The following is a 19,571-nucleotide window of genomic DNA, read 5'->3' as shown; positions in this document are numbered from 1 at the left end:
GTACCTAATAGTAAGACATGTGACGTTCCGCTCCGCTTGTCGCATCGCTATATCCATGACCTCTGTCTCTAACTTCGAAGAACCATAAACTCAGTTCAATATGATTTGGAAGCAAACATTACCTTAACTATGAAACTGACTGCAGAACTTCGTGGCAGTTCTAGGGTAACACGATATTTAATGGACACTGAGTTAACCTAAAAAGCTTATTGGTTGACCTGAAATTATAATTTTGTTATTTCCGGCAACTGTTTGTTAAAATAATATGATATTTTGAAACAGACTGATCAAATCCAGTGTTTTTTATTCTTAAATACCTAGGAGTATAAATATTGTAACAACGTAGTCTGAACTCTGAGGATATAATAGACATAAATCGCCAACAAATTGTACCTATAAAAGTGTGTAGATCCTGTCGATGTATCGACCTGTGTGATTTCAAAATTGGTTATTGGTTATATTTAACATGTTATCAAAACCGCCTAGGAACCCAATCAGATTAACCCGCTTTCATCTTAGACTGCATTATTACTTATCATCAGGTAATATCGTAGTCAAGGGTTAACTTATAATCTTTAAAAAAATCATAACATTAGGTACCAAGGCTGTTCATAACTGTCTTGATTCATACATAGAGGGATAGTCTCATCTTTATACTCCGACTTAGGCGCCAATTAAAGTGGAAACTATAAGTGTCGCGAAAGCTAACTCAGTTAAATCCTAGGCGTCATGCGACATAAACTCCGTTCAATATGATTTCGGTTGCGAAGATTTTACATAGGAAACTTGAACATATTGCAGAAGTTTAATGCAGCGCAAATCTGCAAGCAACGTTTATTAGTACACCTACTGACTACTATATTTAATACCCTACTTCCATTTGTATTCACAATATATTTACAGCTTCTGAACTTTTGCTATACCTATTCTTAGTTGTTAGATCACGTTTTAACTCTGAAAGATGAAAATGCTGAAATTAACATATTGATCGCTTTCATATACTTAGTCGTAGTGTTTTTGCATTTAATTATACGTATGCTTGTAATATTTTTAAATATTTATCTATAATATCATCCTACTTGGCCACTTTAAACAAACTATTACTATATTCATGTACTATAAATATTAACTATAACTGATAAGCAATTAATTTTTCAGAAACGGCTGTATTTTCTTTCTAAAATACAGCCTATAAATTTATCTATGGCTGTAACAATTTGGATGGTGTATCATTTATGTAATGTTTTACCTTCTATCTTGATAAGCATTTGTCACTCCTGAAAAAAAGCTCGAAATATGCCAGGTGAAGTTTGGTCGTCCAGAATATTTTTACTGCTCACGTACGAACTGAATATTATCGACGTTCAGCTTAAGATTTCGCATATAAGTTCTGCTCTATAGTGTCATTATACTACTCGAGCGAAACCGGAGCGGGTCAACTAAGTAGTTACTCCAACGAACCCCGAAACATAATTTCAGGGATTAATAAAAAAGATTTGCCAACGCTTTTCTGAAAATTCAGAGCGTTTATTAATCAGCATCCGGCACCGGAGCGGAAAATCTTTCATTAAACCTCACAATATGAAATATCAGTCAATACTACCGATGGAAATGATCAGAAGGCCGGTATTCGTTAAGGGACCATAACAATACTTGTTATTTAGCAAAATGTGGGAAGGATCGCTTTATTCACGGCAGTGTACTGAGCAGTGCGTAATAATAATAATTACAATTGTAAATTAATAATATTAATTAAGTATATACACTATATTTTAAGAGCGAAAAATTAAGTACTATATTTACGATTAAAATCCGCTGTTTCCGGATTTTTTTATGAACAAGAAATGATATCCAATCATGTTTCTATTTCGTGCCGAATTTAGATTTTAAACACCAAACAAGCACATAATATTATGTATTAAAGTTACTTACCTATTAGGTATTTATAGTTTTCAAATAAGTGGCATTTAACTAGTGTAAATTAAAAATTTATAACACCCCCGACCAGTGAAGGTTACAGTAAGTAGAAAAGAGCTGATAACTTTCAAACGGCTGAACCGATTTTCTTGAATTATAGCTAAGAACACTCTCGATCAAGCCACCTTTCAAACAAAAAAAAAAACTAAATTAAAATCGGTTCATTAGTTTAGGAGCTACGATGCCACAGACAGATACACACGTCAAACTTATAACGCCCCTCTTTTTTGGTCAGGGGTTAATAATGGCAAAATTTTCAATGTGGGGCCTTAAGCAGAACCTTTCGCTCTTTGTTCCGGCCCATCCAGGTGTGAACCGATCGACCGCGGCGCTATCGCCTATCCACCTGCTGAAATTATGTCAATACATACATAATTGCCTATAGCCAATCTTTAATTAAAGGTCTGGACGTAGTAGTAGCGATAACGAAACCGATGACAGCAGCATGACGTACAATTTAACTTCAAGAAAATGTATATACGACTTTGCAACTCAACAGTAGACCATACATGAAACTACATATATCCAAAAATATAGAATCGGAGTAAAGTGGACCTAAATGAAATTGTTTCAAAATTGTTTTTTGTTTTACAATGTTTCAGCTTGGGGCGCTAGCAGTAGGTGCACTGCCTCTGGCGGTATATGTGCATTGCCTCTACCGGTATAGGTGTACGGCTTCTGCCGACACGCGTCGTGTCTATCTCAGCCTTTAATCAACCTGGCGATTATAGATAACGTAAAATATTTTCGAAATTAAAAACACAACCTACGTAGTTACTTCACCTCTCTCGCGATCATTTAGTAAAGCTTCATTAACACCAGAGCAACATACGAATATTACGGAATGCCACAGGGTTGCATGGTAAGTATAATATTTTAAAATGTAATCATAAGTACCTTTATAATGTCTGAGTAGGCACCACCTATGCACCTACTTTCATAATTTAAAAAAATTCTCAAAAGCTTCACAGCTAAGAAGATGCAGATGGCTCGAAGTAAAATCAACTGTAAGGTATTGAGATTCACCAAATTATGTACGTATTTCAATCCAATCACAACGAGGGTGTTCCATTTCTCATTGATTCAATAGCAACATGTGCCGACGGTACCTACGCTGGGTGCATCGGTATGCATTGTATAACGTGAATACACGAGATTTTGTGTCAATACATGAATCCTACATGAGTCTCAAATGCAGTTCGTGTTATATTACGTGGTACACTCTATTTATCTGTAGTCTATCTATTCATATCTGCAATATGGTAAGTTTTTTAAAATTAGGTGCCTAAGTAGAATATAATATGTAGATGATATATATTTAATATTGTAGGTTGTATAGCTTGCATCCGAGGGAAGGACATAGGCTACTTTTTATCTCTGAAAATTAAAGAGTTCCCACGGGATTCTTAAAACCGTAAATCTACGTGGATGAAGTCGCGGGCATCATCTACCCCCTATGATAATTTCTGAAGTTTATTTTTTTGATATTTTCTGAATAATCCTTCTTAGTGCGGGGTCTACACCCACACACCAGCAAAAATCTCACTAGATCTAGACTGATTTGTCAGTCAGTCAGCTACATCAATCTACAATTTAAAACTAAAATCAACGTGTAATAATGTCAGCTAGTAGGTAGAGCCCCACTTTAGCGTGTAAAGGCTGTATTGATCCACACTGCGTTTATATCAAACTAACCCAACCAGCATCCAACAATTCTTACAATGAATATATGAAAATATTATAGCAATATGAAAATGTAACATTAGTCAGAAGAGGATTCGAATACCTACTGATGAATTTAGTTGTACTCAGAATCAGTACCATAACTTATCACAAAACTTTCGGGAAATAAAAACTGAATTATATTCAACTGCTGCAAATTTCCCCATAGACACACAGTCAAACTAAATCAATCAAAAACAAATTTCAAACACTGAATTCAATTAACAATTTGTGAATCATTGTTTGTATCTAACTACCTACGTAACAAATATTCAGTAAGTAAGTTTCAGTAACAGAAAATATTTTGCTTTGTATTTTAAACTTTAATAAAATGAAAACATTATGAAATACGATATAGCTCGGCGAATTCTGAGTCAATGTATCAACAACAAGTAAACAAAATGTATCCAAAACAAACTGAAAATCAGAACTCACGAGCGTTGGCTTGCGGCTGTTAATTACTAGTGGAAAACGAGTAGGAAGAGAATTGTTTTATTAACCCCCGACCCAAGAAGAGGGGTGTTATAAGTTTGACGTGTGTATCTGTGTATCCGTGTATCTGTCTGTGGCATCGTAGCTCCTAAACTAATGAATCGATTTTAATTTAGTTTTTTTTGTTTGAAAGGTGACTTGATCGAGAGTGTTCTTAGCTATAATCCAAAAAAATCGGTTCAGCCGTTTGAAAGTTATCAGCTCTTTTCTAGTTACTGTAACCTTCACTTGTCGGGGGTGTTATAAATTTTTAATTTACACTTGTTAATTAGCTTATATTGTACTATACATACTTCAAACCCCTATCTTACGCTCATAGGAGTTTAATTTACAAAAATCCTTTCTTGGTGGATGTCTTCGTCATAATAGCTATTTGAATGCCAACGAGCCCAATTCGGCCAGTAGTTTGAGCTGGGCGTTGGTAAACCAGTCAGTCAGTCAATCAGTCAGTCACCTTTTCTGTTTATATATTTAGATTTACTTGATGATGCCTGTAACTTCGTTCGCGTGGACTTAGATTTCTAAAAATCCCGTGGGAACTCTTATATTTCCGGGTAAAAAGTAATCTATGTTACAGGTCACTCTCCAGATCTTTGACTATATTATCCGCTAAAAATGGTAAAAATTCGCCTTCAATACGGCAAGTCGGGGGTTCGATCCCGGGCACACCCCGCACGATATTCTCTCCAGCCGCGACGCGCGGCAGTGACGCGCTACGCGGTACGCGCGTCGCGGCTGGAGAGAATATCGTGCGGGGTGCTGCCGCTTCGCGCAGTTCAGCTGCAGTTCAGTTTAAGTGCGTGGGCACCTTTAACATTTCGGAGTTAGGTAGGTCTATGTGCGTTTTTTAAGCAATTCAATATCACCTACTTACTTTAACGGCCAAATAAATCATTGTGAGGAAATCAATCTGCATGCCTGAGGGTAGGTACTCCATAATATTCTCAGAATTCGCACTTGGCCAGCGTGGCGGATTATGGCTTAAACCCTTATTTTGAAAGGACCGTGCCGTGGTGGACTGGCAACGGGTTGATCATGATGATGGTTATGAAGTAGATTAAAGCTTAGAACATAAAAAAGCCACTTCTTCAGTCAATTAAAAGTTTGGCATTAATCAACTTCCAACACGGCTTTCACAATAGATATCCGGTTCCCATAAGCGAAATAAGTCTTGGAACAAACTCACAAAGAAAACACAAAGGAAATTGGTAAAGTAAGCTATTGACTTAACTGACGTGAGCGGTGGTCGTGAATCTTGGAGCGAGTTTATTTGCGATAGATTTTGTTTGTTTATTTATCAGTACCAATAATATTATAAAGTATGTGAAAGTGATTCGTTTTGTTTTATTGTTTGTTGGTTTGTCCTTCAATCACGCCGCAATTACGGAGCAACGAACTGATCAGACTTTTTGCATGGATGGATACCGTTGAAGACTTGGAGAGTGTCACGTGCTACTTTTTATCCCGGAAAATCAAAAAGTTCCCACGGGATTATTGAAAGTCCTAATCCACGCGGACGAAGTCGCGGGCATCAAAAGAATCCCTTGTTTAGGGAAAATTACAAAAAAAACTTCACCTTATATTTCTAGTTCGTTTTATTATGCTCGCCCGACTTCATACATAGACACACACGTGTAGGTATTTAGAAATAGCCTAATCCGTCCAGTAGTTTGACCTGTGCGTTAAAAGATCAGTCAGTCAGTCACCTTTTCCTTTTATTTAGATTGTGGAAAACTTACGTAGGGCAGACAAGTAGGTGGTTCCCACATTTTTTAAAATATTCATGTTTCACAAATGAGATTTTTTCAATCACGGTATATTTATTTAAATCCCATGCTTCGTATTCAAATTAGCTATTTAGTTGAACGCCGATAAAAGCGATCGACTTCCGGATAGATGACTGCCGCTAAGCCGTTACGAAATATTGAATATTCAAGAACGTACCTAAAAAAAAAATACGTATAGGCCGCTACAACCTAAGCTTTTATATACTTACTGCTTCCAAATACCTTACATTTTCCGACTAAGATTAAAAATTTAGTACGAGGCGTAAAAATATACGTCAATCTCTATTCTTTCGCGACGGCAACGAATAATCTTAACTCGAGCAACACAAAGGAGGCATCGATCAAAGTCGCTTCTCCCTGATACAAAGCATCTCCTGCATATAATATTACACTCCGTTAATTCTTACTCTTTTTTTCATTCAGGATATTAACATTTTATTGAGTTTGATTAGTTAAATGAGAACCAAACTACGTTTGTTTGGAGCACACTACGAATAAACTCCGTGAATACTAAACAAAAGATCTGCCAATTTACCAAAGAGGCAAAGATCGCTTCTTAAATGAAGTTAACCGGAAATAGACAGCTATTGGTTGCGAGACAATCGTCACGTTCTTGTTTACAAAGGTCTTATTTGAAAACAGGAAGGGCGTTAGTATTGTTGCGAAGCCTCCGGAATAACTAGAGCGTCAAGTGAAACGTAACTTTTTGAAAGAAACAAATAAAAGAAAAACATTTATTTAAAAGTAGCTAACAATTACATAGAAGTCATTGGTAGCTAATGTCCGCGGCTTCGTCCGTGTGGATTTAGGTTTTTAAAAATACCGTGGGAACCGTTTGATTTACCGGGATAAAAGTAGCACATGTCACTCTCCAGGTAGTTAACTATGGCCGTGCAAAAAATCACGTCGATCCGTTGTTTCATTGCGACGTGATTGAAGGACAAATCGCAAACCAAGAAACAAACACACTTTCGCATTTATATTTTATAACATGATGATGTTACATCCAAAAAAGTGGGGGTCTCCAAAATTTTTTTTTTTTTGTTATTGTATCGAGTAGGATATCAAATAAAAGAGGAAAAAAATTCATAAATATAGAATTTAGAAATACAGAAATACGGAAATAAGGAAGAGAAAGAGATACTCATTTAATTCACGGTCAGAGATCTTTTGCCACCACAATGCCACTGAATCAGAGACTTCGTAATAATGTTATAATCTGCCTCCCAGTCGTGTTATAGCGCTCAAGGAAAGGATCCATCATGCTGCAGATGCACAAAGGATGCGGGGAGGGGATACACGTGCGTGCACTCCTACACCCACACTCCACACGTGTGCACAACATCTGCCGGGCTAAGTTCACTGCTCCGACAGAGATCCTTCACAGATCCTTGAACATTGCGAGTAACTTCGTTATCTATATTCTGTTTCAAGTTTAAAATGCAGGCTCTCCTTTGCCAATTTTTCCAACAAATTGAAGGTTGATGGAAAATTTGGAAGCGAGCCGTGCAAATTTTGTTTGGAATATCTCTACATATAGCTTATATCTCTAGCTATAAGGCGTGCTTGAGGTTTCAGTAGGGAAAAATTAAAATATTTTGTGACAATTAATCCAACGGAGGTATCAAAACATAAAAAAACTAATGATTCAAAAATCCACAATATAAATAAATAATTATTTAATATGTTATTGTATTCTAAGATCATACTATCTTTCGTCACCCTTTCGCGGCAGGAGATTCTAAACTGGTTTCAGTCAATCGTTTGGACATCTTCGATCCTACATAATAATAATAATAATTAATATTATTATGTATACTTACATAATATTAATAAAATATTTTTAACTACCCAAACAAAAACTCAATTAGCATTTCGCAATTCTAAAGACCCTGGGGGATAACGAAATAAATATCTTTAATCATATTATTTTCCTTCCCAGGAATTCTCCAGCGTGTCATTGGCGTCGCGGACTAACGAAGCGAAAATTGCACGCAGGTCACTGCTGCAATGCCAAACTTCCCCAACCTACTGAACTTTGTATAATGGCCCATATCCTGTGGGATTATCTTTACAACTCCTTGTTATAAAAAGTATATAGCTAAAAATTCAAAATTTAAAATTGAAAATACTTTTTTCATTTAAACTTTTACAAGTACTTTTGAATCGTCAAGTACAAAATTGCCTAATGTCCACCAAAGTCATATTTTAATAACACTTTTCATGTTCGCCATTACAAAATCTAACCGAAAGTGATTTGCCATGAATGAAAATTTTTCTTTCTTCCTTGAAAAAAACTATCCAATAGCAAGAATGTTATGTTCCGCCACTAGCAGTTATGGCCAACATTGTTACACTCTGAATCACCATGGGCAGGTAATATTTTTTCGTACAATAGGTGTAACTTTGACAAATGGAAAGAGCTATTGTAACGCAACGAGGGTCATAATGGGCAGCATTCAGCAGGTGTTCTCTGACAATGGTCGGGTAACAGAGGGGCACTATTTCCGAAATGGTTTTTTGGATAGTTTATTGCTTTTCTTGTTAGAAGGTACGGTCTGCTTCATGCTTGTGACATAGGTATATCATCCCATGAAGTTGGTAATATTTTTCTATAGGATATATTGTACAATACAAAGAGTTGATATCTAATTTATTTTGGCTATAATTTCAATTTTTGTTATTTAAGGAAGGGGTGGATCAACAAATTCCTGAAAAGCCAGCAACACAGTAACGATTCCTCTTTCTTCTTTATTTCTATGTATTTTAAACAAACCTGGAAAAATAACCCTAACATTTATAAAGTTCTCTCATCTTTCTGCGGTAAAATCCCTTAAAAATGGTAATACATGGTGGGTTTAATCGTCATTGGTTCCAGCTAAATAACGCTGCGCTATTGCTTCAGACCTATAACGTGTCATAACCGTGATATTATGTATATTCAGTACATCTTATTAGGACCTAAGATGATTAATTAGGTTATTTTGATCTACTTACTATTATAAAGGACAGCTGGTAGTCTATGATTTGTGGCCTAAAAGACTTACTATCAGCGTCCCAGATGACGCAATAAAACCTACACAGCCTCGTGTAGTTCCGAGCTGGCATATAATCGTATACCTACACCCACATCAACTGGGAGAATCGATAATATGCTCATTTGTTCAACCCGACCAAGTAATTAAGACTCCACCACGCAAATGTAAACTTCCTAATTATATTCGAAGCTAAATTAACTTTTACGAAACCATTTTCCTAAGCGATTTTTCATACTTAATTTTTTTTATTTCATTTTAGAGAGATTTGCGTTTATTCGCCAAGATTATTTTTTACCGAACCATAAATGCGAAAGTATGTCTGTCTATTAGCTTTTCACGGCCCATCCGTTTAACCGATTTTGACGAAAGATTTTGAAAAAGATAGCAGGCATACCAGAGAAGGACATAATATGCTACCAAAGAGCAGCTACTAAAGAGCAACCGCCGAGTTTCTTGCTAGTTCTTCTCGGTAGGAACGGCATTCCGAACCAGTGGTAAATTATTTGACGATTCAAAAGCACTTACTTGTAAGAGTCTATTTGAATAAAAATCTATTCTATTCTATTCTACCCTTTTCCCCGGAAAATCAGAGAATTTCAAACGGATTAAAAAAAAAAACTAAACATACGTGGACGCAGGTATCATAGCATCGTCTACTAAGTAGGTATCTAAGACAAAATTGGGGAACCAGCCTTATTCCGCATAAATATAGTAAGTAGCAATATCCGTTCGAGTTTGAAGCATCCAGGTAACTTTATTTAATAAAGTCGCATATTCTGATACCTCAGGGTAAAGGTTTTGGATGAAAGGGAAATGGTTCGTGAAATCGACCAGGTAAAATTATTATGATATGGAAAAAAATTCAGGTATGAGGTCTCTACAATTAATAGAGCCTGCAGTGTTCCGTACTCTCATACTCGTATCTTCTATCTCTATAAAGTTAGGAAAAATTATGTTCGTCCATCTATCTGTTTACTCAAAACACTAACTTTCAAAGAAAAACTTTAGGCGAGGTATACGTATTTATTCCTTGAATAATTTTGCTTGCATTATTTAGTACAAAGTAGGATTTTATTTAAAAACTTTACCTTTTTTTTAATATATAGACTAGCTAGCTGCAGTCGATGATGTAGCCTAAGATGGAGCGCGCTTGCCTAGAAGATGCCTATTCACTCTTGACTTGAAGGTACCCAAATTAAAAGTGGAGGGGAAAACTGATGCCGGAAGGTCGTTCCATATCCTAGCAGTTTGGATTAGTACCTAAGTTTAATAGGATTTCATTCAAATCTTCAACACATTTTAACATGGGAAAAGGCTAGGTCTATATTATGAGGTAATGAGATTGTCATATTATGAGATGTCTTTAGATTTGCCATTACACATATTTAAACTTAGTGAATTCCTCAATGATAAAGTTGTATGGAAGCAACAGGCTTTGCATTCCGGTGCCCACAAGATACTAGGTACTATGAGATAACAAAACTACTATTGTTTCTTAGGTCAGTGAGATACTGTAATGATATTATATTGCATTTGTATTTACATATTGTAACATCTTGCGTTTTGCATAAAAGTTCAACTGGTGAGTTTCTGGCCGGTTCTTTTCACTGGAACCTGCTTTCCGTCAGGACTGTATCATCGGTAGAGTCATGCATGTTAAAAATACTTTTTTAAAAACCACTACGGATCTCTAAAAATACCCTACGTTATTAGCGATAAAGAACGTCGAAGGATTTGGAACCGGACGGCCCTTCGACCCTGTTTTCTCATTCTTATCAGGACCTGAACTTTGGCTTTAGCCTTTAGTTATTTATTTACATTATCATACCGAAACTTATCAACTGAGTACACACGCCTGTTATTGTATTTTTTCCTTATTGATTTTGAGTTTTTTTTGTCACGCCGTTGCCGTTGGGCCACGAGATCCGACCCGGGCATACACTATGAGGCTAGGTCAGTCAGGTAGGTACTAGTAACTAGATTGTCACCGCCACCAGAGTGAACTACCACCGCTGTGATATCCATACTAATATTATAAATGCGAAAGTGTGTCTGTCTGTCTGTCTATCTGTCTGTCTGCTACGCTTTCACGGCTCAACCGCTGAACCGATTTTAATGAAGTTTTGTAAAGACTTAGGATACATTCCGGGGAAGGACATAGGCTACTTTTATCCAGGAAAAACAAACAGTTCCCGCGGGATTCCTAAATACTTATCCGCTTGATCGAGTTGTATGAAACTTGGTACCGAGGTAGCTTGCGTCCCTGTAATTGACATAGGACTTTTTATCCCGGAAAATCAAATAGTTCCCACAGGATCTTTTAAAACCTAAATCTATGCACACGAAGTCACGGGCATCCTCTAGTAAGTTATAGGTATAGTCTGAGTGGGTAGGCAAACTGAGTATTATCAACAATGAAAGAACCACTCTATTTGGAAAAGTTAAGAGCCCATGAGGTTTAGGTTAAGTCGTGGACACAGTAATGTTCCTTGTAAGGTTTCGCGAAATAGTCTGGATATACATAGTTTCACAATAAAGAATGCTTATCTATAAATACTGTCTCTATATTGGCCCACTTGATAGCTGGCAGATGTGCGAACGTAACTGGTGTTGCAACTTTATTGAAACCAGTTTGTTGTTCTGCCTTGCACCCGCCTTCGAGCTTTATTTTGGTAGCCTGCAGTTTATTTTTAACTGATTGAAAATCAATGATATTTTATTAATATTTAATATTAAGTATTTTTAGAGTTCCTTACTGAAAAGTTAAAAAAAAAACTAGCGCGGAACACTAAGAATAATATAATTGGTCTATCGAAGCTTAGCCACAGAAGCGTAGCGGAGACCATAGTTTTGAAATTAGTCGTGGTAAACTGTATAATGTATGAGATCTCATTTTGTACGCATTGTAGCTAAGTTTAATCGATACCTCAATAGATATCTTCAATCGACGTTTATAGAGGTATCACAAAGCAAACATGTCAAGCTGTTTCAAGCTGTTTGAACAGTCACACGACACACGTCGGACATGTTCAAACATTCGATGAAGATCGATATGGCTTCGACAGATGTACCAACTGCCAACTTCCTAGTCCGATTTCAGACACAGTCACAGGCTACTTTTCCATTGCCTTAGCTCTGATGGAAAAGTGTTCAGTAAGGGAACTTAGGGGCACTAAAAATTCAGGCAGCGATCTTATGAGAGATATACATTCTGACAGACACACTATAGATAAGGGATCATCACACCCTCTCCTCAGCTTTTCTCACCCAGCCTCTTCCCACCATCCTTGTTATATCGTCAGTCCATCACGCTTGAGGGCGCCCTACGATACTTTTACTAGTAGGTACCTACACGTTTTCCACTATAGAAATTCTCCACACCAACGGCCATCGCCCTTACGACATGCATAGCCACCCACTGCCGCTTCAACTTTCTTAATTAACTTAATTTTGATTAATTTACCTAATAGATAGGTACCGGTTTGGAAAGGTCAACGGTAAGGATAAGGTGAAATGTAGGTTGGCTGGTAAGTCGACCTCACTCAGGCCGACCTAATAATAGGTATTAGATAATTTCACTGTTAAGATCAAAGACAAAATCAAAGATATTTAATAATTTATTGGTGGGTATTATTATTTTACTGTTGAAATCAAAGATATTTATTAAGGTATATTATGCTGTACAGGTTACCGATCGACGTGTTTGTTACTTGAATGGAAGCCACATACCCGAAAAAGAAACATTGGAACTTGGAAGACAACCATCACGTTGGTCCCAACATCACCAAACTTGCAGGAAAAACATAGAGGCTACTTACATACCTACTTTATCTATTGTTAGAGTCCTCAATAGCTCAACCGGTAAAGGAGTGGACTGAAAACCGAAAGGTCGACGGTTCAAACCCCGCCCGTTGCACTATTGTCGTACCTACTCCTAGCACAAGCCTGACGCTTAGTTGGAGAGGAAAGGGGAATATTAGTCATTTAACATAGCTAAAATTCTTTAAAAAAAAATTGTTATACATAATTACCTAGGCTCGTCCAACACCGGGCCTAGGTATGTCTCACAATAGATAAATAAAGACTAACCTGGGACTAACAAAGAAGAAGAAGAACAGATGACTTGTACCTATTTTTGAAATATACTGTTTTTTATTAAGAATATTACAATAAAACTTGTAAATTGATAACTTGTTAACTTTCAGACTTTTGATAAGGTAGGTTGGGGCGTGTCAGAAGCCAACTTGTTGGTGCATCTGAAGATGCTTGAACGATGATAGAATATACCGGGAATATGCTACAAAACTGATAGTACGGAACCAGTTCAGTTTCCAGCTGACGTGTTCTCAATAACAACATGGCAACTGCAAACATTTCTTTGAAAGGCGAAGCTTCAATTTTCTATCAAACCTGAGCTGTATTACGAAACTTCTGATTGGAGTGCCAAAATTACGATCATCCGCTTTCTACATAAAAGGGGGAACTGACTGACTGACTTATGTAATGTATTACTATTAAGTATATAAGTAGGTATATCATAGCTCATATCTGTGGGTTAGAAACTTGAGATTTTGGATGAAGGTTTTCCCTTGTATATTATACGATCAAAGAACCCGACTACGAAAGGATTAAAAAAAACAACGGGTTTTTTAAAAATCTAAATCTATTGGGACGATAGACGCAAAAAAGGTTACTAACAAATGACAATCATTACAGGTATTATTGGCTGAATTTCCATTTTTCAGTAGGTACCTACTTAGTACAAGTAGGTACTTACATAGGAACATGGAAATTGTGCGAAACAAAAACCTACAGTTCAAGAGATTTTCTTTTTTTTCGGAGCACCTGGCTTCCTCACCAATACAGAGAGATGCAATCGATTCCATTACCAGATAATACCCGGGATTAACCGGGATAACAACTTATACCTGCGTACCTACTTAGTTGCTTCCTGATAGACGAGTTACCAAAACTGAATTTACACTTTTGTTACTAGCTGATGCCCTACGACTTCGTTCGCGTGGATATAGGTTTTAAGAAATCCCGTAGAAACTCTTTTTCCGGGATAAAAGTAGCATTTCCATTGCAAATTGCAGCTAAATCTGTCCAGTAATTTTTGTGTGAAAGACTAACAAACTCACACACATACAAACTTACGTCTTAGTAGGTAGGTAAGTACTTAGTGTGATGTAAGTAAAAGTGCAATAATTCGAGTATCAAACAGAAAAAAAAAATAGCAACGTTCAGTAGACAGCTCTGTATGTTTCTCGGAGTAAAGCCTTTTTGTCAAAACCTAAAATATACAAGTGTAAATTAAAAATTTATAACACCCCAACAAGTGAAGGTTACAGTAATTAAAAAAGAGCTGATAACTTTCAAACGGCTGAACCGATTTTCTTGGATTAGGACACTCTCGAGTCTCGATCAAGCCACCTTGCAATCAAAAAAAAAACTAAATTAAAATCGGTTCATTAGTTTAGGAGCTACGATGCCACAGACAGATACACACGTCAAACTTATCTTCCCCTCTTTTTGGGTCGGGGCTTAAAAGAGCGTAAAAGTCTCTGTTATTCCACTTTAGCTGATTTAATTGGACTATTTACATTCCTCTGCCCCTAGTTGCCCTAGCTCCAACGGAAAATGTCGCAGCTACCAAATTAATTACATCTTAACGAAAAGTATTTGCATATAAAACCTACCTGATCAAATTCCCTGCATATACTGCGTTAAATTAAAAAAAAAATGGGGCACGAAATTTCTGCTACCCTGTCGTGAACGAAGTGAAAATCTTTGGAAACTTTTTTTAGAGGGAAGAATTGAATTTTTATGTTATCTTATGTACCTACTTAGTTAAATGTTTTGTGATCACTTTTCTAAGCACATAAAGGCAAAAAATTTATACCTACACAGTACTTAAGTACAGCTTTGAAGGCATGAATTTCGACTCATACATTTCGAACTCCTGTTCTAGTACCTCAAGATCAACCAATCGCCGGCCCACTACTGAGTACAGGTCTCCTCTCAGAATGAGAAGGGTGTAGGCCGTAGTCTGCCACGCCGGCTCAGTGCGGATTGGCAGACTTCACACACCTTTGAGAACATTTGGAGAACTCTCAGGCGTGTAGGTTTCTTCACGATGTTTTCCTTCACCGTTAAGAGGGCTCTCTCCGTCACTCGTTTCATACAATCGTAGTTCCAATTTCATTGCAACCAAAGTCCATGAAATTTTGCAGACATATTCTAGAAACTAATATCTATGTCTGTGGTTTTCCAGATTTCTGTTAAAATTTTCGGTTTCAAAGTTATGCGGTCTTAAAAAATTTCATACAAATCTTTGAGCCCCTGTAATTTTAAAACTGCATATTTTTAGAAAAATCTAAAACACCACAGACACAGATATTAGTTTCTTGAATATGTCTGCAAAATTTCATGGACTTTGGTTGCTTAATATTCAAATGAAATTGGAACTACGATTGTATGACACGAGTGACGGAGAGAGCCCTGTTAAAGCAAGTGATATCAAATTGTTAAAACGCACATGACTCCGAAAAGGTAGAGGTGCGTGCCCGGGAACCCTAACTGCAACCACGGCCTCCTGAAAAGAAGGCCGACGTCCTAACCACTTGGCCATCACCACTTCAGCGGAAATCTTTGTCTTCATCTATAAGTCTATTAGAAAACGAGGAACACCTATGAAACATACATTCACATTTTACACTCCGCTTCAGTGGAAACGCGCCTAAGGATAAGGATTATGTTATCTTATTTCCTAACAAGCAATCACTAACTAAATGAAATGTCTTCAAATGTCAGGCTTTGTCCGGATTATAAGAGCCGGATATTGTTAACCGGGATATATAATTGTTATTTTAGGCTACATTTAACTGAATAGGGGTTGCTACCCAATTCCGATTGTTTGTGTTGAAACTCTGTTCCGGAACTGACTCTCTAGCCAATTAACTCTGTTGATTTATATTACACCAACATTTATCTGACCTAATGTTCCCAACTTACGGTCAATAGTCTGTTTTCTGTTCGTTTTTAGGGTTCCGTATCTGTACAGAAAAAGGGAACCCTTATAGGATCACTTCATTGTCTGTCTATCTTATGTGTCAAGACCCCATGACCTATGAACCTATATGGTACTTGCTTGACCTAGACTTATGATATTAGGCAGGTAACAATGTCCACACACACACAAAAAAAGACAAAAATCCGAAAACCGTGAATTTGTGGTTTCATCACAAAAAAATAGGGTTCCGGGCTTCCGGCCGTCTGCATTTCACAGCTTTTTTCTATTGAGAAACGAGAGAAGTAATTTTAAATAATTGTAAAAAAATACCTCAACACAGACGTTCCTATCTTAACTTGATTTAATTTGTAAAAATAAATTTATCAGGATACTGAACATGAAACTGAAAATAGAAAATGCCCCGCTTCGAAAATACTAAAACTTTTTTTCCATTACGTACCTACTCATCTTATTTTTGGTAAGACATATTTAATTAGCATGACTACGAACCATACTACGTACTACCTACCAGTTATTTTAAAAATAATAGTGACAAAGAAAAAGATACCGAAAATCCCAGACTAAAGTATGATATAGGTAGGAAAAATTAAATACATATTTTTCTTTTGTAAAGCTAAGCCTACACCATTAAAATCAACCATGCGTTTTGCGTTGTGTGATAGATAAGTACGCACATCGTGAAACCTATTGATTTCGGCGAGTTCACACGATACACGAAGCTATCGATTTTTCACGAATTACTGAACACGAATGAACATGGAAGGTAAACTCGTCCTTTCGTCACGTTCTCACTTCGACACGTTCGCTGAAACACACGGCTCTTATATTATCTGGAGTAAGTGTCAGATAAAAACAACTTCGATCTTGCACCTGCGTTATTGGGTAATTTTTTGATCTAGTTGTTGAGTACCACGAGTACCAAAACGAAGTAAGGCGTGACGGAGGAGTTTTCTCTGCAGTCAAATTTTCGCTTACTGTGATATAGGAAAGAACAGTACTCATTCAAGGAAATGTCCCTTCCACCTTTGTCCAGAGCTTTTTAACATGACAGCTGCATCTGTACTTACAGAGAGAGAGACGTCTTGTTAAATGTAGGTTTAGTACGACGGGCTTTATCTATACTAATATTATAAAGAGGAAACCTTTGTATTTTTGTATGTTTGTATTGAATAGGCTCAAAAACTACTGGACTGATTTCAAAATTTCTTTTACCATTACTTAGAGGGATTCTTCCGAATCCGTATAGGCTATATTTTATCCCGGAAAATAGAAAAAATAAATGTCCACCCGTGCGAAGCCGGGGCGGGTCGCTAGTGATATATATTTCCTAAAAACATGAACATTAAAAAAAAACATGCTTACAATATACAATGTAAGTAAATTGAAGCAAATAAGCAAAATGCAGCGCTATTTTTCAGAACTCAGGGGTAGCCCTATAGTGTTCTCTGGTGAGTTACCGACAATTTACCTTATGCGTGGATAAAGTATCATATTAAGGCTAGAAACACACTCACCCATAAATCGCCGCGGCACCCGCGATAGCGCCTCCGCACTGTGCGGCGACGTAGAGCGCGGTCCGCAGCGGCGACACGCGGCGCCGCACGCACAGTGCCACCGACACAGCTGGATTCACGTGTGCACCTGGGAACAAGACAAAGATTTGACTTGATTTTATTCTATACTAGCTGACACCCACGACTTTGTCCGCGTGAATTTAGGTTTTTCAAAATCCCGTGAAACTCTTTAATTTTCCGGGACAAAAAGTAGTCTACGTGTTAATCCAGGATATAATCTATCTCCATTCCGAATTTCAGCACAAACCGTTCAGTAGTTTTTACGTGAAAGAGTAACAAACATACACACATACACATATATACACACAAACTTTCGCCTTTATAATAGTAGCGTGATTAGTGAGAAATGTGATGTGATATACATTTTTTTCATTCCATTACAAGTTAGCCGTTGACTGCGATCTCACCTGTTGTTAAGTGATGGTGCAGTCTAAGGTGGAAGCGTGCTAACTTGGAAGCGATACGGCAGCTTTTTATAAAACCCATACTGAGCCCATACTTAAGCTATCACCCTCTAAAATTTATGCACACAGTCTGCTGAAATCGTAAGTATAATATACCAGCAACATTCCTTTTTAAAGGGACTGCCTTTTCACCGTTTGTTGGGCCAAAACTCGGTTATTTTGCGTAATGCTACAGTCCGCACGCTGCACATTTCCATATTAATTATGTATACCTACGTGCAGGTCATGAGGTCAAGCTGACATACTAACGAGGTGCATTATACATAATATTATTATGACGATGCCTCTATGAAATAAGATAAAAACTGGACAAGTGCAAGTTCTTCTTACACAGTCTTTTCCCCTAATAATAAAACAGTCTCTTCTAAGCAAACTGATTCCAAAAAATCATAGTAATTATTATCCATGTATTATCAAATACCTATAAGTAGTTTTTTTACGAAATAGCCCAAAGCAGGAGTGTAATCTTTCAAGGTTCGTGCATTTATGCAAGCGAGTATCTTTATTCCACCATAACTTCTAAGTGCCTAAACAGATTTGAACATAATATAGGGTATTATTAGAATCCTTACATTGACACAGGATATAATTTTTTTTTTAATTGAATATGGCGCTCTTTGGCACCTATATTTTATTTTGATTTACTTACCCAATTAAATTTTAAAAACATTAATTTTTGAAAGTAAGCTGACCAAAGCACAAAATGATATAAATGTAGATAGGTCGAATTTTTTTCAGCTGGATTTTTCGCATTTAACATTCATAGAGTGTACACAGTGAACACATTCTCTTTGTATCCCGCGAGATTGGTTTTTGTGTCCGTTAATTTCGCTTTATGTTTTATCGCACTGCAGTGGAGAGTTATTATTTTTTGTTTTTCCCAAATAAATTATTCCTTTACGTTTCATTTGACATAAACTGGACACGATATCCATTTTTTCTATCCTACTGCACTTCATCCGTTCAAAACTTTGTGCTCAGGGACCAAAGTACCGATAAAAATAACGATACCCAAATATCGATTAACGTTATCTAGATACCATTACGGATACCGGTAAAAGATATTGTTGCTGATACCGGTAATTTATAGATACCCTATCTCTTTCTAATGATCGCAACGCCTCGTAAAAATAGCGTCTTCGTTCGTTTAACGTTCATTTAAGTACCGAAGGATAAAAATATTTGTTTCTGCTAAGAATGTCTTCGATAGTAATAATACCTACGTGTAGAATGGGTGGGATTGGAACCTGCGGCCTTTGGAATTTCAGTCTAGATTAATGATTGAACTCTAGAGACAAGTTGTATTTCAGTATGTAGGAGCCCTAACGGTGTAGTTTTGGATGTAAGGATTATGCGAGGGATTTTGGGATAAAGTGTATTAGTGAGTTGTTAGCCTGGCTTACCTATACAGCCTTATACAGCTATCTCACGGAGAGATTTCGTCTTTATAGTGTGGAAAATGCGGTGTACTAAGGCAGTTCAAC

The 19,571-nt window shown here is 36.9% G+C and overlaps 1 protein-coding gene across 1 annotated transcript in view; it reads right to left on the bottom strand.

The window, feature by feature from the left end:
* Positions 1–19,571, bottom strand: part of LOC123870959 (neurogenic protein big brain) — an 88,989-nt gene that overhangs the window by 65,086 nt on the left and 4,332 nt on the right. Inside the window, exon 2 of the mRNA XM_045914480.1 lies at positions 17,564–17,690. Within this exon, the coding sequence (XP_045770436.1) occupies positions 17,564–17,690 (127 nt within the window). The remainder of the gene's footprint in view (positions 1–17,563; positions 17,691–19,571) is intronic.

This window comes from Maniola jurtina, chromosome 2, assembly GCF_905333055.1.
Source record: "Maniola jurtina chromosome 2, ilManJurt1.1, whole genome shotgun sequence".
Lineage (NCBI taxonomy): Eukaryota > Metazoa > Arthropoda > Insecta > Lepidoptera > Nymphalidae > Maniola > Maniola jurtina.
Note: the sequence above shows the minus strand (reverse complement) of the source record. Positions and strands in the feature narration are given on the sequence as shown.